General features: G+C 37.9%; 1 protein-coding gene across 6 annotated transcripts in view; it reads right to left on the bottom strand.

Annotated features, from left to right (window-relative positions):
- CADM2 (cell adhesion molecule 2) overlaps positions 1-22,401 on the bottom strand; it is a 501,666-nt gene that overhangs the window by 186,326 nt on the left and 292,939 nt on the right. For all 6 annotated transcript variants that reach the window (XM_072994016.2, XM_072994018.2, XM_072994017.2 and 3 more), the window contains one exon: positions 6,442-6,591. In XM_072994016.2, the coding sequence (XP_072850117.1) occupies positions 6,442-6,591 (150 nt within the window). The remainder of the gene's footprint in view (positions 1-6,441; positions 6,592-22,401) is intronic.

The raw sequence follows: 22,401 nt of genomic DNA, 5'->3' as shown, positions 1-22,401 counted from the left end.
CACACCAGGGAGTGATCAGTATCGCAATCAGCACTCTGGTAACTGTGTGTGATTGTAATGCTAGGAAGGCTAGAATGTCTAGTGAGGATCAAATCGAGCTGGTGCCAATGCTTCGATCTTGGATGTCTCCAGGAAACTCTGTGTTGTGGCTTCATATTAAAGAATGTGTTGCTGACACAAAGACCACAATAACAGCAAAACTCCAGCAAGCGTTGGGCATTTTCGTTCATCTTCCCAATGTCAAAATGGCCTACACAAGTGGGCCAAGAATCGTGATCAGCACCAACTCTAGCATTCAAGGCTCCGAGAACGAACAGTGGCTCTCTCTCAGGGACTTTTTTGATAGTAGCTGCCAGATCATTGTAGAATTTGTCTTTCACTTCTGTCGTGGACAACAGTGTTGGTGCATATGCACTGATGAGGGTGACTGGTCCTGCTGATGAGTGGAGCTGCAGAGACAGGATTCTTTCACTCGTCACAGTAGATGGAACAATGGATCTCAGCAGAGCATTTCTGACTGCAAAGCGAACACCATATTCCCTGGTCTCGTTCAATGGTTTTCCCTGCCAGAAGAATGAGAAGTTTTTTTCTTTGACAGATCCTGAGTCTGGCAACCTCGTCTCTTGCAGGGCAACAATGTCCATCTGCAGTCTACTCAGTTCCATGTCAATGACAGCTGTCTTGTGCACGTCGTCTGTTTCCTGCAGGTCGTCAGAAAAGCTGTTGTCAGAAAAGGCAGGGGTCATTGTCCGAACATTCCAGGTGCCCAACTTTAGGGCAGAAGTTTTCTTTGAAGAGTTGGGTGATAAATTCCAAGCTGCTGCCTGAAGAAGAGTTTGAAACCACACCTTCCCCCTCAAGCCTTTTGCAGACTGCATCTGAAGTAATCTTTAGAAGCCAACTTGGCCTGAACATCAGCCATAAAACTTTGGGACTCTAAGTCTGAACTCTGGATTGAATAGTGATGTCAAATGGAACAGTTAGTTAGAACTAATTATGTGGCGCTCCCATACACCTTCTCTACCTATGTGTGCTGCCTCTTAAATTATAACCATACGTAAACCCTGTGCATATATTGGATTGACAGAAATATCAAAGGAATCTTGGACTATCTCTGGAGGCAAACATTTTGAAACCAAGGCTGTCCTACTTCGAGCACATCATAAGACAAGATTCTCTGGAAAAAATAGTGCTGCAAAATGTGGAAGGCAGCAGGAAAAGAGGAAAAAGAAATATGAAATTGACTGATTCCTTCAAAGAGCCACAGGCTTGAGTCTGCAAGAGCTGAGGAGGGCAGCTGAGGACAGGACATTTTGCAAAGCACTTATTCATAGTGGACCATGAGTCGGCGGTGACTTGCACATGGCAACAACTAGCCCCTACATTATATCTGGGGTTGCTGTTTATACTTGTGAACAGGATCACCATCTCTTGACTACTCAAACCATCAACTCAGGCAAAGAGTTTGATGTTTCTTTCACATTGCTGCTTTAACATTTCCACACTTAAGGGCTGATTTCACACTGTCCTTTTTAAAAGTGCGAATATTTTGTCAAAATACAGCTTTATTTACTTTGATGACTCTACATATATGATGTGTCAGAACACTGACCAGTAGTATACAGATGAGTAAAACCTTCTGACTCCTATCTGTAGAAATAATAAGCATATTTTGTAAACCAAAATGAGAAATATTTTTTTCTAAAAACAAACATAGAAAGAGGAAGTTTAATTTAATAGGCAAAAGTAAAATAAGAACCATGTTTCAGCTATCAGTTTCTTCAGTATATAACCATAAAACGTTCACTTTTATAAATAATTTTACATACTTAAATTATTTATATAAAGATAGATGGGTGCTAGCTTTGATGCACATTCTAAAAATACCACAGTATTATTCACAGCTACGGAAATAATGGGTATTTATGTACAAATGTCCCCAATAACTGCTTTGTTGAACATTGTTAATAATAATCAATTAAAGGGAGAAGAAAAGGAATTAATTATTATTATGGTAACTGTGGCAAGGCTGATATTTAAAAATAATTGGAAAAATAACAACCAATTTAATATGAAGGATATAAAGAAATGTGGAATATGGCCCTTAAAAACAAATTAACTTGTGAAACCAAGATTTGAAAAGGAATATTGAACATTAACAATTTTAAAGAAGTATGGAATTTATTTTTAGCATTTGTTTTCCAGAATCAGCAAGGGTATACACATGGAGATGAATCAATGTATTTCTGGAGGGAAATGGGGCAGCATAAAATATAATTAAAAATAAAAATTAAAAATAGTCCTGAGGGTTGTGGGTCACACAGAGTTGATAATTGTGGATTTATTTTTTTAAAGTTGATTTATTAGTTGTTTTCTTTTTATAAAATTCTTTTAAAAATACTACTCACAGCTTCTTTGCACAACAACAACAACAACAACAACAACAAAGTCTAAACTGAGGACTAAACCTAACACTCCTAGGCACACCGCTCATACAACTGTCAATCAGTCCCAGTCACTTACTTTGCAAGCCAGTACAAATCTACAGAACTACCTTGCCTATTGCCCCACAAGTCTAACCTTTAAAGTATTTTTCTGTTTATAAAACAACACTTTTTCCTAAAATCATTAGAGGAAAACTTGAGGGTCATTTTATACACGGAAGGAGGGGGAGCCAAAGGAGCTAGTGCTGGAGTTTACCTCCAGCTCACGTTGCTACCTAGTCCCCTGCCTGAAGAGAGACTGGTGCTGGAGGAGGCGTTGTGGCTGCCTCTCGCAGCTGCCCATTGACTGCTGCCACCACCTCATCCAGCGCCACGCACGGGCTATCTTCAGGCAGGAGACAAGGCGGCGGCAGCAGGAGGCAGAGGCACAGCCACACTGGGATGCCCCTCGCAGCTGCCCATTGACTGCTCCTCCGCCTCCGGCAAGGGTCAAAATTGGGGGGCATCTTATACATTGGGGAGTCATATACATGGAAAAATATGGTATATAAAATACTATAATGGGAGAGCTACGAGAAATTAACTCTGTTAATACTAAACAAACAGAAATGAAGGGATAGTACAGGGGACAGACAGGGGAAAGAGAAAGAAAAGAAAATGTATTTAAAGATGATCCTTTCCTAAATTAGTCAACCAGTAGGCTATATCGTCTATCTAAAAATAACTTTTCAGACAGTATAAAATTCTGAGAGGTAGTTTTCATCTTTAACTTTTCCTTCCCTTTCCCTTCCCTTCCTTTCCTCTCCTCCTTTTTATGGTACTCTTTAAAACTGCAATGTATAGCATCTAGCTAACTGAGCAATTTGATCAGGCAATTTCAATTTCATGCCATGATATTGTATATCATGAATTTAGTCCTGTTGTACTGATTGTCCCCATTGTTGTTGGTGTCTTTAAATTAAGAAAAGCTACTGTTTTGTTTAAAAACTGACCATCTTCTCCAGATATGTTAGGTCAGAGAATCTGATGCCTGAACATCTCTGTAAGAGCGCAGAGAACTTTATAGACCACCAGGGGGGAAAAGAGAAGCCTGCGTTCATCTGGCATTCATATGAGACAAGGGTTTTTTCAGGATGGGATCAGATAATTATTTCCAATCATATCAAAATAATCTGGATATCAAAGTTGCAATAATTATAGGCAACCTTAGCTTGTTTAATTCTACAAGCTTTATTGATCTACTTTGCTTCTATATTCCATAAACACTTCAAATATTGCAAACATCCAAAGTCTTACAGCTATGGAAAAACTATAGGCACAGATACTTTATATATGAAAACTAAACTTAATCTGTAGGCAAATGCATAATGAGAATCCAATCTATATACTATTGAAATAAGTGTAAAAAAGAATAATGGGAATATTTCATTTACATTCTAAAAATATAGGAGCTTATAGCCTAAAAAGGACAGAGAGTACACCTCTAAAATATCAAGTTCTTAAAAGTAAGAATATATTTCAAAAATGATTTTCTCAGCTTCTAAGCTTATTAAGAACACACAGCCAAGCCAGTCTGAATCTATAGAGGAAAATACATGTTGTTCTCTTCTGCCAACACTGTTACTGCTACTGGGTTTTTTTAAAATTTATGGTCGAGTGACCAGCTCATAAAACATATTTATGGATAAAATATACAAAATGCAATTTTAAAATGTACAACCACTTCATAAAACAAATTATGTGGCTAAAATATACAAAATGCAATTTAAAAAGGGTACAACCAGTTCATTGTTATTGTTGGTATCCAATGTGTAGCATCGCATGGCATATTGTGATGCCTTACTATGTGATGCTTCTTTTCTGGCCACTATTTATATCCTTATCTGTCCTTCATCAACTACCAACAATCCTTTCTGTAAATGCACCAACAAAAATTATACAATAGGAATTTATCTTGTCCCTGTACCTCTTGCAACTCCAAAGGCTTGTAACTCACAATTTTGCAGGCTACCATTATTAAGACAAACATCATTGTTGTGACTAAAATTGTGGCACAGCAACCTTGCTTAGCTTGACAGCAGGCTAATTGTTCTGCAGTAATTTGAGTAAACTGCCGTTCAAGCCACATTTTTAAAGCACGTCAATTTCATGGTTACGTTTTCTACACCATCCTTTATTTTTTTTTAGAACTCTAGGTATATAAAATTTCACACCTTGATAGACAGAGCTTCTAAACTCCTTTCAAGCACAAGTCATGTTGGTAGAATAGCAATAATCATCATTAGTCTGATAACATCCAAATTTTCCCTTACTCAAAGTTTTTTATATTTTCTGTCTTCAAATTTATAGCTTTAAAACAACATATTTAGTTATAAATCCTTTGATAGCACTATGCTTTCGTAGAGCATACTTGAGTCCTTCACAGCAAAATAAACATTTTAAGCCTCATAAGGTACAGCATCATGATGAACTCTCTAATCCAGATCACACTAGAGGGAATGAATTTAAGAATCAGTTTCACTGATTATGCAACAGGCATTTGGATAAACTGTAATAAACAAAATAATAATTATCACATATGTAGATGAAGAAAAATCTTCAAATTTAATAGACTAATGAACTCCAAAATTCATTTCCTTCTTCTATTTTGCAGACAAAAGAGAAATTGCACAAAAACATTTCTTGTGTTTTCTATGCTGCCTTCACTTGTATTGATATAAGTTAGTTCAACAATTAAATTATATATATCAATATGAGAAAAGAGTGGACATTAAAAATATATCTCTAGGCAAATATATTAATTCAATATGAACCAATACTTTAAATTCCCCTACAAAAATAAAAACAACAACACTGGTTTAGTGTTCTGGTTGAAGCTATACCTCTGATGCAAGGAAATTCAAGCTACAGATAAATCCCTCTTACATACATTCTCAAAAAAGGACCAATTGATACACCCTTATATTTTAACTGTTATCCTGAATAAACATATAGCATACTCCCTAAAGCCACTCTACGCTATATATATGGTCTTCACACCATGATCTTCATAGTTGGGGCCTCCTACCTCCAGGAAAATTGTCCCTCATTGCCACACCAAGCCAAACAGGTGCAGTAGCAGCAATGCTGGCCCCATGCTCTTCTGGTGTAGCAAATGTAGCACTGAAAGGTAAGCTAGTATGGGTTCCCACAACAGTTGTCCACCCCCCTGCTTCACTGGGACAACTTTATCTCAGTGTTTCCTATCACTTTTGCTCTGATAAACAAGGACACCTCTCCCACAGTGCCTAGATCCATGGAAGAACTGACCTCAGATCAGGGATTTGAACTTGGCTGACTCTTCAAAGAGTGATGCCAGTGGCTTTCCATTGGTCCAACCTAGCCCTCTACGGGGCTGCCTTCTTGCTCTCACTGGGCACGTCCTCAGAGTAAGTGATATCACTAGTAATGGTAATTGAGATGAGTATGAACAGAGTGCAGGAATGCAGTTCTGATTGACATTGGCATTAACACCTGTCTTCCTATGTATTCTCGAAGGCCTTCATGGCCAGGATCTGATCGTTGTTGTGGGTTTTTCGGCCAAAGAACCCGAAAAACCCACAACTACCTGTCTTCCTACTTCAGAAGTTGGGAAAGCTTATACAAGATTATCTGTGCTAACCATGTTTTTTCCATCAACACTCTGACTATTTCAACTCTTTCTGGCACAACTCATAATGATACTTCAGTGAATGTGCTTGGAAGACATTCAAGCATATTATCTAGAAATAAAAATATTTGCCACCTACATAGCAATATTATGAGAAAAAATATATAGGCTTCAAAAGGTATGATTAATGTTTTATAGCTAATAAAAAAATTAACCACATGATCACTGGATTGAAGGATAGGAAATAGAAATATACGCAAACATTATAAGCAAATCATGTAATATTAAAAATATATTATTTATAATTCAAATTATTTAGAAACTGAAAAGGGAAAAATATGTATTTACCTTTTTTGTCATCGAAGTATAGCGTCTGTTGAGCTGGATTTGACCACTGGAGGGAGGTGTTATCATTTTGATCAACTCTACAGGTCAAGGTTGCTGTTTCACCTTCAATAACTGTAACATTCTGTGTGAGTGGAAACTGCCCTTGGCTGCCTGCAGTGAGTAGAAAGAAAGAAAAAAGTAGTGCTACATCAAAAGTTATAGAGTTGTAGTAATAACTTTAGCAGCCCAGGGTGGTGGGTATGTGATATTTCCAGTAGGAAGGAAAGTGTATTTAAAAATACCAAAACAACATAAAGTGAAGATGCAAGTTCTGTAAAAGGGCCATTTGCCTATATATCCAATTGTTGTCCTTAGTTACATTCACAGAACTGAAGGATGAATGATAAGTCAACACTTAACCAAGTCCCATTGATTCAATAGGTCTACTGAGTTAAGTGGATTTAGACCTACACCAACTATTAACATGGTGCTGACTGGCAAAATTATGAAGAATTTTCAAATATAACAAAAGACCTCTCTGAGTGCCACAGAACTCTCTCTCTCTCTCTCTCTCTCCCTCTCTCTCTCAAGTTTCCTGTTAATTCAAACCAAACATAGACTCATTGAATACTGGAGTTGTAAATGGGTGAAAATCTGGTCAGCACCCTTAGCACTTAGTGTTTACATTGCTTTTTCCTACACTGACTGGATAGTCTTACAGGCCACTTGGAATTCTAAATAGTCATTTTCTCTCTTCCCATCCCCTCCTCCAAAATTCTAGGGCCTTTTGATTTCTACTATTTAAATTATACCCTATGTTAGCATTCTGAGGTAATTTTTAGACCTTGTGAAAATGTTACTGAATTAGCACCTGAGAAGCTATTTTAATATCTGGATACATTAGACAGTTTTTAAAAAATCAGATGGATGGAGAGACATAAGAATAGAGATTATATTTAAATTGCACTCCTGTGCTAGACTGCCATTTTTGAATGTCATCAGGTTTCCCCACCATAGATTAATTTGGATTAGATTACACAGGCCTAAATCTAACCTAATGTTATCTGAATTAAAGTTCCTACAAAGACACTCATACTGAATTACACTTTGCACAAGTGACTGTGCAAACAGTTAAGCAAAATGTTGTCCAACTGGATATATAAACATATGTGCAGACAACTGTAAAAAACACTTGTGCAAAACTACATTGGATGTCAGCCTTAAATTAACTCAGAAAATGTGCAACTTCTAGACAATGTCTACAATCCTTCTGCACAGTTACATAAATGGCACAACTTTTAAATGAGAATTGCCATAAGTTAAAAAAAAACCTTTGCAGGCATTCTGTTGCATGCCAAGTCACATGACTCAGCATGCAACAGACAATGTATATGTTGATTTCTTAATTTAGAACAATTTGCATCCAAAAGTTTTCTGTAACTGTGCAACAGGAATTCAGCTAATATGTCTTGCACTAGTACAATCACATCATTGGATACAGATGAAGAAATATGAAACAAGTGATAGAACTGTGATGTCAGTTGAGTATTAATGTGTAGAAGAAGATTCTCCCCTACATGGTGACTGTTTGTTGTACATTTCTGTTAATAACAAAAACAAGAACAACCAAAACATCAATTAGAAGAAGTTATGTCACCTTTTTGTTTTGTGTTTGTTTCTTAGCTGGTGCAACATGTTGTTATTCATATTGGTAAACACTAATTATGCTATGCCAAATCTCTCTTCAGTTGTTTGTATTTGTGCATAAAGATCACAAGAAAAGGGAAGCGTTGTAGACCTGCCCATGACCTGGTTTCATTGTACACATGGAGTTTGGGGGTTGGGGGGGGGTTGAAATGGAGATTCCCAACTACCCTTGATAGTCTTCATGATTTTCCATGATCCCTGAAGCAAACACATATAGATAACCTCCATGGACAGCAGAGCTCTTCATCCTCAGATCGTCCACTAACATGTACAGGAGAATATTATAAGTGAGTGTGAGTTTGGGTAGAATGCTCCTTTTTGAATGAACTTTATACATGATATAATGAATTATAATAAACAAAATTAGAATCTCATGTTCATAAAGCATGTGCCCAATTTCCTTTCAAACTTTCATTCTTCGATTAAAACTTCTTGGTTGCTGTAAATTTCTCTTATCACTTGTAGTTCCAACATATAGAGAAGCTTCATTGCTTCCAGTTACTACAAATATTTGATTTGCTATGTTAGTTCTAGCATTTTCAAGTAAGCTTTATGTAGAAAATTATCAGTGTCCTCATTATAAACTATTAAGGAAGCTACATGAGTGAAATATACTTCTGGACATCTGATATTAAACTGTAATTTGGCATACACAGAGAAAGTTAATTGCCATTAATTCACAAATCAGTACATCTTGCACAATGACTTTTAGGTCAAATCAACAAAGTCTAGTAATGACTGACTTTTATCCCAGTAACATGAAGAACACTTGAAAGACTGTAATCAGAGTGAAGAGGAGAAGATGACCACATTTACAGAGATTTGTAAGATTTCGTATTTTAGGAGAAGTCCTGAATTAAGAGTCTGTTTAGATAAAGTAACCTGAGAAATGAGGCTTTATTGGTTTAATTAGAAAAGACAGAAAACAAAGAACTTTTCAAAAGAAAAGATACACATTTCTCTAAGAAACAAAATACCAAATGCAAGTGACTTTAATGGAATTAGTAGATGTAGTATCACTGTATAAGAAAGAAAAAAAGGAAAACTTATTTGCCTGGCTGAATCTTTATTATATTAAGGGCAAACCTATTTTGTATTTTAAATGCATAACATATAGCTATATCTGTTCTTTTCCTTAATCAAATCTATTGGAGGATTGAGGCTGAAATGGTACCCCAGCATATGGTGCACAAGATTCAGAATTTTTGGCTGTTCATGTAGTATCTCTCTGGATCGGATCTCTTTGCAACTTGCATAGGAAACAAAGTTCCCAGTGAATTGAGGCAAAGTGAATTGACACAGAATCTTTGAATTTCACTTAGAAATCCTTATTTCATCAGTATATGTTTATACCTGTGCCTATACCAATTGTGTTGCTAAAGTGTTGACAACCCAGGACATCCTATTGTCTCATCTAAAACACTACTACTGAGAGGATATCTCTGTATGTTGACTTAAATCTAGAGAGGGGGGGAAAAGCCTCCCATCATATATCAAAGATACCAATGATTTCTTGCTCAGAACTGAGTCTAACAGCATCAATTCGATATTGATACTATACTTATTACATGGGATATTACATCTCTATATACTATATCATGATGAGATTCAAGCTTTAAATGATTTCCTTTACACCAGTAGATGTAAAGATCCTTTCACATAACTTATTATCAGTTTGGTCCTCATGTGTAATTATGTACAATTAATGGAAAGCACTCTTTACAACTGCAAAGTAAAGCAATAAATACTCACATAACACCTTCTTAAACAAATCTGTTCATGGGCAAAATAGAAGAAAACATTCTGAAAAAGGCCTGTGACAGGCCTCTCACATAGTTGATATCTTTTGGATTTGGAAAAGCATAGAATGCTTTGAGAAATTTAAATTATACTTCAACGCAATTGAGTCCATAATCAAATTTACATCTAGTAGCATCACTGAAATCCATCTATCCCTTTCCTTGATGTCCTCCTTACCACTGAAAACAAAAGAAATGCCACTGACCTTTATAATAAGCCCACTGATGCCCACTTGTAACCTGATCACAAATCCTGCCACCTCAACTATATAAAGAGAACTATTATATACAGCTTAGCTCTTAGAATCAGACATGTTTATAACACATTTGAAAAGGATAAAAACAAAACAAAATGTGAACTTAAATATCTGCTTCATAGTGGATATCCTCCACATCATGGATCCTAACATAAGATCACTCCCTATTCAAGTGAATCAATTCAACAAATTGAATTGTTTTTAATTGTTTTTAACTGTTTCAGTTTATAATGTTTGATGGAACCTGCCCGGAGTAGACTTTGTCTAAAAGGGCTAGATAGAAATCTGATAAATAAATAAATATATAAATTTTCTGTCAGAATAATAAATCTAACAATGAACAATGCATTCATTTTGTAGTGGATTTACATCCAGCACCACCAAATTATGGCAAGGCAATTACAGAATGTATGTATTTATTATTTATTTGAAATATTTTTACCCTGCCTTTCGCCTTAAAAAGATCCCAGAATGACTTACATAATCAATTATAATCATCATCATCATCATCATCATCATCATCATCATCATCATCATCAAAGCTAAAAATAATCTACAAAGGCGGCTTACATTATTAAAATACAATATTAAAATTATAAACAATAAATATAAAAACATTATAAAGGAATAAACAAAAATCATTCTGAGAAATGGTCAACAAAAGCTATACTTAAAACACATTCAAAGCATAACTATCCATTTATACATTCCACTTAGGCAACCAGACACTGAGAGAAAGCTTGCCTGAAGCAAAAGGTCTTTGCTTGCTTATGGAAGGACACAGCAAAGATGAGGCCAGTCTGGCCTCCTGTGGGAGGGAGTTCCAAAGTCTAGAAATAGTAACAGAAAAGGCCCCACTAAATGTGCCTGTAAAGGTGGTGGGACTGAGAGAAAGATCTATCCTGATCATCTTAACATCCAAGCAGGCTCATAATAGGAAAAATGGTATTTGACATAGCTTGCACCCAAGCAGTTTAGGACTTTAAAGGTTAGACCAACATTTTGAATTGTGCCCAGAAATGGATCAGCAGGCAGTGGAGCTGCTGTAGCAGAAGAATTATGTGATCCCTGTAACCAGCTATAGTCAGCAATCTGATTGCTGCATTTTGGACCCACTGAAGTTTTCTGACACTTTCCATAGGCAGCCCCATGTAGAGCACATTACAGTACTCCAAAAAGCTATCACATACTAGCAAATTAAGTGTGCCTTGAACAACAGACCTTCATACTAGATTTTGAAACCACATATCTACCATCTTGACTATGATGGAACAACCTGTTTTTAAAGACTTTAACACTGAGCATCATGGTTTATCCGATTTGTCTTTTGTTGGAATTGTTGTTGTTTAGTCGTTTAGTCATGTCTGACTCTTCGTCACCCCATGGACCAGAGCATGCCTTGCCCTCCTATCTTCCACTGCCTCCCGGAGTTGGGTCAAATTCATATTGGTAGCTTCAATGACACTGCCCATCCATCTCATCTTCTGTCATCCCCTTCTCCTCTTGCCTTCACACTTTCGTAACATCAGGGTCTTTTCCAGGGAGTCTTCTCTTCTCATGAGTTGGCCAAAGCATTGGAGCCTCCGCTTTAGGATCTGTCCTACCAGTGAGCACTCAAGGTTGATTTCCTTCAGAATGGATAGATTTATTCTCCTTGCAGCCCAGGGGACTTTCAAGAGTCTCCTCCAGCACCACAATTCAAAAGCATCAATTCTTCAGCGGTCTGTCTTCTTTATGGTCCAGCTCTCACTTCCATACATCGCTATTGGAAAAACCATAGCTTTGACTATGTGGACCTTTGTCAGCAAGGTGAGGTCTCTGCTTTTTAAGATGCTATCTAGGTTTGTCATCACTTTCCTCCCAAGAAGCAGGTGTCTTTTAATTTTGTGGCTGCTTTCACCATCTGCAGTGATTATGGAGCCCAAGAAAGTAAAATCTGTCACTGCCTCCATATCTTCCCCTTCTATTTGTCAGGAGGTGATGGGGCCAGTGGCCATGATTTTAGTTTTTTTGATGCTGAGCCGCAGACCATTTTTTTGCACTCTCTTCTTTCACCCTCATTAAGAGGTTCTTTAATTCCTCCTCACTTTCTGCCATCAGAGTGGTATCGTCTGCATATCTGAGGTTGTTGATATTTTTCCGGCAATCTTAATTCCGGTTTGGGATTCATCTAGTCCAGCCTTTCGCATGATGTATTCTGCATATTAGTTAAATAATCAGGGAGACAATATACAGCCTTGTCGCACTCCTTTCCCAAATTTGAACCAATCAGTTCTTCCACATCCAGTTCTAACTGTTCCTTCCTGTCCAACATATAAATTTCTCAGGATATAGGTAAGGTGGTCACGTACTCCCATTTCTTTAAGGACTTGCCATAGTTTGCTGTGGTCCACAGAGTCAAAAGCTTTTGTGTAGTCAATGAAGCAGAAGTAGATTTTTTTCTAGAACTCTCTAGCTTTCTCCATAATCCAGCACATGTTGGCAATTTAGTCTCTAGTTCCTCTGGAATCCAGCTTGTATGTCTGGGAGTTCTCAGTTCACATATTGCTGAAGCTTACCTTGTAGGTTTTTGAGCATAGCCTTGCTAGCATGGGAAATGAGTGCAATTGTACAGTAGTTGGAGTATTCTTTTACACAGCCCTTCTTTGGGATTGGGATGCAGACTGATCTTTTCCAATCCTCTGGCCACTGCTGAGTTTTCCAAGCTTGCTGGCATATTGAGTGTAGTACCTTAACAGTGTCGTCTTTTAAGATTTTAAATAGTTCAACTGGAATGTCATCACCTCCACTGGCCTTGTTGTTAGCCAAGCTTTCTAAGGCCAACTTTCCAGGATGTCTGGCTCAAGGTCAGCAACCACAGTATCTGGGTTGTCCAGCACATCCAGATCTTTCTGGTATAATTCCTCTGTTGGAATAGTGATACCACCAAATGCAAGCACATTAGAAATGAGGAAAAGTTTCTAGATTTACAGACCTTAGCTAGTCATGGCCTTCACTTAGAACCTGAACACATAATATCATTAATCTGCCTGTTCTTTGGGTGATATCTGGGAAGCTGAAACATTTTGCTTTAATATTTCTGTTTGTAAATCACTCTTATAAAAGTGTAAACATAGTATATTAGTGATTAATTGCATTCCCTCAAACAAATCCAGACAAACCGTGCTTGGACTGATGTATATTTCTTATTAACTGTGTATATCTTTCTGTATCTATAAAAATATATGTTGTTGTTGAAACATGCTGTAAATTCACTTTATTATGGTGACCCGAACAGCATTTTGAATGTTATGTGAAATATTCAAGAAGTGATTTACCACGGTCATCTGCCTAATAAGTGGATACAGGGATTGGAATCCATGAAAAGTGCAAAACTGAGTGCAGGTCTCCACAGTCCTAATACAACACTTTCTCCAGCATTAAAGAAATGCATAAATAAAAAGTGTAAAATATATCAGATGTTTACATACTGCATATAATATAAGTAAATGTATGATTAAGCAGTAATCACTTTCTTTACTTTTGATGAACACACTAAAAGCTATAAAAATCACCAAGGTGTCTCTGTCCTTCCCATGGTAGCTGACCTGCCTTCCATTGCCCTTAGCAGATTACCTTCCACCCGTATGTGCTGTAGTTGTGTCTTTGAACACTGTACTTCAATGTTACATAGAGTTGGATCTGACCACTAAGTCACTATGTATTGTACAAAGGGTTCACTACAGATGTTTGGTGTCATTTAGACTGAATTTTGAGCAACAGGTGCTTGAATATGGTTATTTAAAATTCTAAAATAACTTACACAATTTTATCAGACTTGGTGGTATTCCTCACTGACCCACAAAATATCTACAAATATGGCAATACCAATCAGCTGAGAATCTCCCTGATGAATTAGTTCTGCAAGCTGCTCACGAATACAGCAGATGTTTATATTGTCTAGGCCAGAAGAAACCTTATGGACCCTTTCCCTTTTCCTCCTCCCAGGAGCAAATGTCAGCACAACAAAGATCTGGAAGCATGCCATAAAGCAGCAGAGGCAGAAAAAGCTGCCACAGAATACGGCTGTGGTGCAGTGTACTAATTTTATTGGTTGCCTGATTCTAGTGAGATAAACTATAAACTGCACTGCATATACTGATAATTATTAATTCATGTTGTAAAAATCATGTTTTCAGCTTGATTCTGATGCTATGGCATTCTGAAGCAGCAAGAACAGTACTGAAGAGGATGGAAACAAAACTGAGAAACTAAAATGTTAATTGATTGTGGTCTTAACAATGGCTTTAAAAAAAGGTTTTGGAACAAAACCCAAGCAAGGTTAGGAACAAAGGATCAGAAATATCAGACAGAGAGAAATTTTAAAGATTAAAAAAAAGCTCATATCTCTTGTGCAATTGAAAGGAATCCCTTGGTTCCCCATTGATTGCCCAGTAATTTCTGTTCATTGCAACAAATGAGCTATTTGTTGATCATCAGCCTAAGTGTCTAAAAGAATTGCTTCTATAATTATAAAAAGAGGATGTAGATGGCTGTGATTCAAATCAAGCTGTTTTGCTAACATAAAACACTGAATATCATACAAGGAAGGCAGAAAGAAAGAATACTGCCCAGCAATTTGGTGACAAACGTTAGTGATCATAATTATAGCTATCATAAGTAATTTTGACTAAAATGCTGGACAACCTTAATTTGTTTGAAGTTTTAATGCCTTTGACCTGGTGGACAAAAGAACTGAAAACAAACTTTACTGGAGTAGACCAAAGGTCTTTCTAATCCTATGGTGGACAACAAGATGTTTCTAGGAAGTCACAAACAAGTCATAAAGGCAAGAGATATTTTCTACATCTTCCTTCCAAATAATTGCATCTGAGCAAAGAGATTTTATATAGTGGTAAACACGGACAGTTCTGATTAGTCTATACCTTGCCATTCATCTAAAATAATGACCAACCTAAACAGGGAGTAACTCTGTCCGCCTTCTCCAGATGAAAAGCAGCAACGATAGAGTGATCAGTAATGGCCTCGTTGCTAACTTATCTGAATCTTAATTTGCTCCATTTGCACCCTACTTTTCCATGTAGAGGCATTTGCACAGAATTATTCTATAGCTATAGCAAGGTTAGGCTAGGATAGGATAACAAAGCTTACACTAAACCATATAATCAACTATGGGAGAAAAGAAATGGAAACGCAATTTAAATATAAGAAATCACCAAATATATTAATAAAACCCAAAAAACCAAACAAACATTTTCTGGACAAGTGGACCCATATGCTTTCCATACTGAAATGACATCTACTTTCTTATGCTGAGTAATCTTTTAGATGACTTTCTATAACTTTCTGAATTAACTGGGAGGCAGAGGCTACTTTGCTAATAAATTTAGCATGTCCGTTATGGACTCTGATGAGCTTGTTTGAAGAAAACCAAATGGAGAAGTCTCCATGACTAGGTCATTCATCAAGGTGTTCTTCAGTGCCTTCCACCCAATTGGAACACTGCAGATTTCTGGAAATCATTTGAACTGGGTTCTAGTCAGACTGTGAAAATAAGTTACTTTTTAAAATTAACTTGCTGTGCTCTATAGTTTAAAACATATTTTTTAAATTTAAATTCTTGTCATACATCATTGCTTTACTCATAATTTTTAAAAAAATAATAAATATGCATACACAGGATAGAAAAAAATGAAACGTTTTTATCTATATCAAAATGATATAGTGTCTGGCACTGCCTCTGCTGTCTCTAGCAAAAGCCTACCAGAACAATGCATGGAAATATTTTTAAGATGGGAGTGGTTACACTTTAAATCCTAGCTTTAAGTCATTATTTAAACTTCCTTTATCATTACATTGCTTTCAAAAAAAAACTTTGTTCTGAAGTTTAAAATATATTTGAACATATGATGCTGGGGCAGTCGTGCCTCAGAGGAACTAGTCGTTCAAAGAGATCTTCAGATAGGAAAATCTTTTTTCAGTCATGACATTGTGTCTGCAAACATTTTGCAGTGGTACTTTATGGCATGCCTTTATTGTGCTTCAGAAACATTCATAGAGAAATGCATGTAGTGATGCCTTCAACTCATCAGGTGATAGAAACAGTTTGCACAAGTGGCTCCTTGTGTACAGAAAATTCTACACAACTGAGGACATGTACTGAGAAACAAATGTGAGCACATATACCTTCCCCATCTTCTGTTTTTCATTAAATACTCTGTTTGAATTATGTATTAACTACCTATACATCCTTGTAAACAATTGTCTGTTAGGTTTCCTGAAGCATGTGTTTGCAGTAAACAAATTATTGGCTTCACAGAATTCTATGAATCACTTCTGTTCTTTGGCTCTACTCCAAATCCAAATTCTGCAATAATGTTTGTTTCTGCTTTATTTCCTACTTATGCATTCCAGACACTTATGACTATTATCATATTCTGTTTTGGTTTGTGGATAACCTTTTCCAAGATACTTGCATAAAAGCTTTCTACTCTTCTTCATAATTCTTAATCATTCTGTAGTTGGAAAATTGGTCTGAATGATGGTTACAATGACAGGATTTCCATGAAATCTGGTTGGTATTATTTGATCCTTTATTATAGCATAACTCTAACTGTTTGTACAACATCTCACCTCACTATTAGAGTAATACTATTTATTCTCAGTTTATCATTTACAGAGTAAAACACTTTGCACCTGTCTAACTGAAAATGTTTAATTCCATTCCCCATTACTTTGCTCACATAAAGTACTGCAATGTTTAAACACACAATTTTTATGTTTCTAAGCTTGCTTTGATTCACAATTCTGTCATTCCTTGTACCAAATATAAGTCTCATGCAACACTGGGTTTTCTTTTTCCTTCTCCACATATTAGCAACTATCTATTTATGTATCTTGCATCATTTTTAGGCCATCTTTTTCACACTGACAAAACATGTAATACTAAAAACATATTTTTACAGATTAAAGAGGAATTAAACTGCAATGATAAAAAAACCATTAATTAATTAAAAGCATTTAAAACTCTAAAAACAAAGAAAAAACCCACATTCTTTTGGCTTTAATCTAATTGCTTCATTGGAAAAAGCATTATTCATACTTAACTTTTGCTTTTTCCCAATAGTTGACTGAGTGCTTTCCTACCTAGCAGTTTTTTCCATCACTATGTCTTGTTTCATTTCGGACTGTCTCACAATATAAATTTTAATTGTATTTTGGTATATATATTCAGAAGTGGTTTTTTTACCTTTGCTATTACCATTGCCTAATGCTTCTTGCAATCCCCTGGACTGCAAGGAGAACAAACCTATCAATTCTAAAGGAAATCAACTCTGAGTGCTCACTGGAAAGACAGATCCTGAAGCTGAGGCTCCAATACTTTGGCCATCTCATGAAAAGAGAAGACTCCCTGGAAAAGACGCTGATGTTGGGAAAGTGTGAAGGCAGGAGGAGAAGGGGATGACAGAGGATGACATGGTTGGACAGTGTCATCGAACCGACCAACATGAATTTAACCCAACTCCGGGAGGCAGTGGAAGACAGGAGGGCCTGGTGTGCTCTGGTCCATGGGGTCACGAAGAGTCGGACACGACTGAACGACTAAACAACAGCAAATGCTAACAAGAGTTATCTTGAGGTCTCTGTTGCCTATGAAAGATTTTCTGCCACTGTGGGATTATGTGAACTGTAGTAGGAAAGCATCAGACAGGGATGATAGGTCCCAATGCCAGCTAATGTAGATCACTGAGGATAATGTGGATCATAGGATCTTAAATTTTTCTTTCCATTCTAATAGGAAAGATATTTGACTTTGCTCTCTGGACAGGACAACAGCAACAAGTATGTTACTTAATTGTTAAGCATGCATTTTTTTAATTCAATCAATTAATCATCTGAAAAGCCTAATGAATAATTTAAGACTCTTTCAGTGATAAAGAATGTCAGAGGACACGTAGGATCAAAGATTCCAAATAGCTGTCTTATGACAAACCTTTTCATTCCCCCCCCGAACAAATTGGAGGGGATTATAACTTATCTGAGACATTTTTAAAAATCTGCTATTCACATTAAACAATAAATGGTGATTGCATTTATTTATTGTGCTCATACAACACCTTGAATGAACACTAACATCCTGAATGAACACTAACTGCTGAATCTCCCATGTTCTTTTATGACGAATTATGTAGATGGTTTCACTACCAGAACTCTCTTATAATGCTGGAATTTGTATTCAAATACTTGTTACCATTAATTCCAAAGAAGAAGAGAAATATATTTTGAGGTTTGTTTTTCTCATTTACATAAAACCAAAATTCAAGGGAGAAAAATCTGGTATTGGTTTATCTGCTGGTAAAATCAACATTCATATAACCACAGGCATAATCCATCTTGCCCATTGTTTGCGCATACCATGACAGGAGCTATATATACATAGAGAGGTCAATGGAATAACTCATAATATTTTGACAACATTCGGGGCCTAACAATAAGCTTATTGATACTTCCATAAACAAAGTGTCCATGCTATCAGCACAGTTGTTATAAGGCCATGAAAGGTGGGGAAAACTTGAAGTAGAGTTATCGCTACTATTTATGGTGTTGCATAATTGTGGAAGGAAGCCCAGTGAGCTTATGCAAAGAATATCTTAATAAAGGGTAAAGAATATATGAAAGAAGATACTGGTTAAAGCAAGCAAAAGAGCTTGCAAACAGACATAGAAACTGACAGAATACCAGCACAACCGACACAATACTGGGCTGATAGTATGTCCCATTTGGGGAAAATAGTGGATTTTATTTTAGTTCCTTTTTAACAGAATGTACCAGTATTTTCAAATTTAAAATGGGGGAAAAGGTTTTGTTTTTGTTTTTTTTGTTTTTTGTTTTTTAAATCAGATTTTACCAGAATTCACAAAATTGAGATAGGAAAGGAAGTGAACCTGGCAAATTTGCCAACTTCTGGACCCTGGGGTCAGCCTTGCTTCTTTGTACTGCACCACCTAAGATTTCCAGACTATCTTCAAAGTAGACTTTGAAGCTGACCATGCCTGGCATAACCAGTTCTTGAAAACTTATAGAGTATTTTTGTCCAGCTATATTTAGCTTAAATGAATCAAGGGTAAGTGTTAGTGTAGCTGAGGATTTTAGCAAGATTGTTTCCTTTATTTATGAGGATGTGTTGTGTATTTTGGTACCTGCTTCCATCTGTATAACCTCCTTTTTAATCTATGAATAAATAAGCATTTTGAACATTCAGTGAATCCCTCTGAAAACTGTGCCATTCTCACTTTATTTTATTTATTTATTTTATTAGATTTATACCTCGCCCATCTAGACAGATAGTCTATTCTTTATCCTTAACCTTGCTTGCTGTCACTTAGTTATAAAAGTAGAGGGCAATCCTGTGCTCTCTTTTACCAGGTGCATATGTCAAAGGTGCTCCAGGTGCTTGCAGACAGAGTCTATCCAGAATCACAGTGTGGATTTCAAGCTGATATGGTATTCTCCCTCAGACAGTTACAGGAGAAATGTAGGGAAGTATGACATCCACTCTTTGTCACCTTCATAGATCTTACAAAGGCCTTTGATTTGTTTAGCAGGGATGGCCTTTTTAAAATACTTCCCAAGATTGGACACCCACCTTGACTCCTTAACATCATCAGGTCCTTTCATGAGGGAAAGAAGGGCACTGTAGTTTTTGATGGCTCAACATCAGATCCCTTTGACATCCAAAGCGAAGTGAAACAGGGTTGTGCGTTTTTGGCATTACCTGGCAGGACAAAGTTCCAAATAGTGTAGTCCTGGCACAAGCAGGAATTGTTAGCATGTATACATTATTGAAACAGCAATGTCTATGTTGGCTTGAGCATGTTGTGAGAATGGCTGATGGTCAGATTCCAAAAGATTTGCTATATGGAGAATTAGTGCAGGGAAATCACCCCAGAGGGAGACCACAGTTGTGGTACAAGGATATCTGCAAGCGGTATCTGAAGGCCTTAAGAATGGACCTCAACAGATGGGAAACCCTGACATCTGAGCATTCAGCCTGGAGGCAGGCGTTGCATCACAGCATCTCCCAATTTGAAGAGACCCTTGTCCAGCCAGCTGAGGCAAAGAAGCAGTCCCGAAGCAAAATCAGGGAGCTGGACAGGGGACAGATTGGATTTGTCTTCAGTGTGGAAGGGATTGTCACTCTCAAATTGGCCTTCTCAGCCACACTACATGCTGTTCCAAGTCCTCCATACAGAGCATGTTACTCTCAAGATAGAAAGATGCCTAATCTAATTTAGTCTAATGTCAACAAGAAAATGATGGCCATGAAACCTACTAGAGCAAACGTCCCTTACCTTTTTGGGAATCCTGTTAGACACAGAGCAACAGACGTCTAAGTTACCTCCAGACAAGTTACAGGATCTTGTACACAGAGTTACTGACCTCCTGGGGAAAAAGAAGGTGACTCTTAAGGAGCTCCAGGAATTGGTTGGACATTTAAATTTTGCTTGCCGGGTTGTGGCTCCCGGCCGTGCCTTCTTAAGGCGGCTGTGTGGTGCTATGGCTGGCCTGAAACGCCCTATGCATAGAACTAGGTTAACCAAGGGAATGAGGGAGGACCTTAGAACTTGGTTGCAATTCCTGGAGAATTTCAATGGTATTTCTTTTTGGAGATCAGAAATTAGGTTGCAAGCGGAGTTCCAAGTGAATTCCGATGCTGCCGGGGCCATAGGTTTTGGGATTTACTTTCGGGGAAGATGGTGTGCCGGTACATGGCCCGAGGCCTGGCATAGTGCAGGTATCACCAGGGATTTAACATTTTTAGAATTTTTTCCGATTGTAGGAGCCTTGTGGCTCTGGGCGGAAGAATGGTCCAATGCAGTAGTACGTTTTTGGTGTGACAACCAAGCGGTTGTTTCCATCATCAACACTTTGACTTCGCATTCCGAAAGGGTTATGGACCTGGTTAGGGCTTTTACCCTGAGGGCACTGCGGTTTAACGTGTTAGTGCATGCCCGTCATGTTCCCGGTGTTGACAACAGTATTGCTGATGCTCTTTCACGCCAACAGATCGAACGCTTCAGGGAGCTTGCCCCAGAGGCCAGAGATCTGCCAGAGGTACTTCCAGAGGAGGTTTGGGAGATTGGCGTGAAGAAGCATCTAAAGCAATAGGTATGGCCTTGGCTCCACGGACTAGAAAGGGCTATTTCGCCGCCAGTGTTGAGTTTCAGGAGTTTCGGCGGACAATGCAGTTGGAGCAGGTTTGGCCCATTCCGGTGGAGCATCTTCAACAATTTATAGTTAGTTTATACAGAAAAGGGTTGGCGCCCGGTACAATACAGGGCAGGTTGTCAGCCCTTGCTTTCGTTGCAAAAATTAATGGGTTTACGGATTTTTCCGGGGACTTTAGAATTAAGAAAATGTTGGAGGGTTGGAGCAGGGAAAGGGGGCAGGTGCACGACTCAAGGACACCTATGTCCCCTTCTATCCTCCAACAGTTAGGGGAACAATGGATCAAGCTGTGTACAGATCAATATGAAACTTCATTGTTTAAGGCCGCCGCCTTGGTAGCCTTTTTTGGAGCCTTGAGAGTTAGCGAGCTCGTGGCAATGGGTAGAGCAGACACCTCTTGCAGGGCTTTGCAGCTGAAGGATGTTCTGCTGCAGGACTGTCAATTGAGGATTATGGTTAGGCGATCTAAAGTTGACCAGTCTGGCAAGGGTAAGCAGTTAGAGTTAGGAAAATGTAGCATTAGGTCAATTTGTCCTGTGACTGCCGTGCAGGAATTTTTGGAATTAAGGGGACACTGGCCGGGGTATTTTTTCAGCCATTCGGATGGATCACCTCTGACCAAATACCAATTTTGGAAGGTGACTGATAGGGCTTTAGAAAGAGTGGGTATGAGAGGCATGAAGTTTGGCACACATTCATTTCGAATAGGTGCCGCATCAACGGCAGCAGCCCTGGGGTATAGCACAGATCAAATTAAACAGCTGGGCCGATGGGCTTCTGGTAGCTACCGTAGATATATTAGACCCTTACCTAATGTGTAGGCAGGGGATGTGTTCCTGTCGTTTCAGGTACCGCGACGGTTGAGGGCCGAAAGCACGCAGTGATCATCGGCCATAGTTTCGTTTACTGGGCAGCGCGCTACGCGGCATCTTCCCCGTGGGGGAATGATTTAGGCCTTGGGGCCCACATACACATCACCTGGCGTGGTC

This window comes from Pogona vitticeps, chromosome 3 (genome assembly GCF_051106095.1).
Source record: "Pogona vitticeps strain Pit_001003342236 chromosome 3, PviZW2.1, whole genome shotgun sequence".
NCBI lineage: Eukaryota > Metazoa > Chordata > Lepidosauria > Squamata > Agamidae > Pogona > Pogona vitticeps.
The sequence above is the reverse complement of the archived record's forward strand: the minus strand, read 5'-3'. Positions and strand labels throughout refer to the sequence as shown.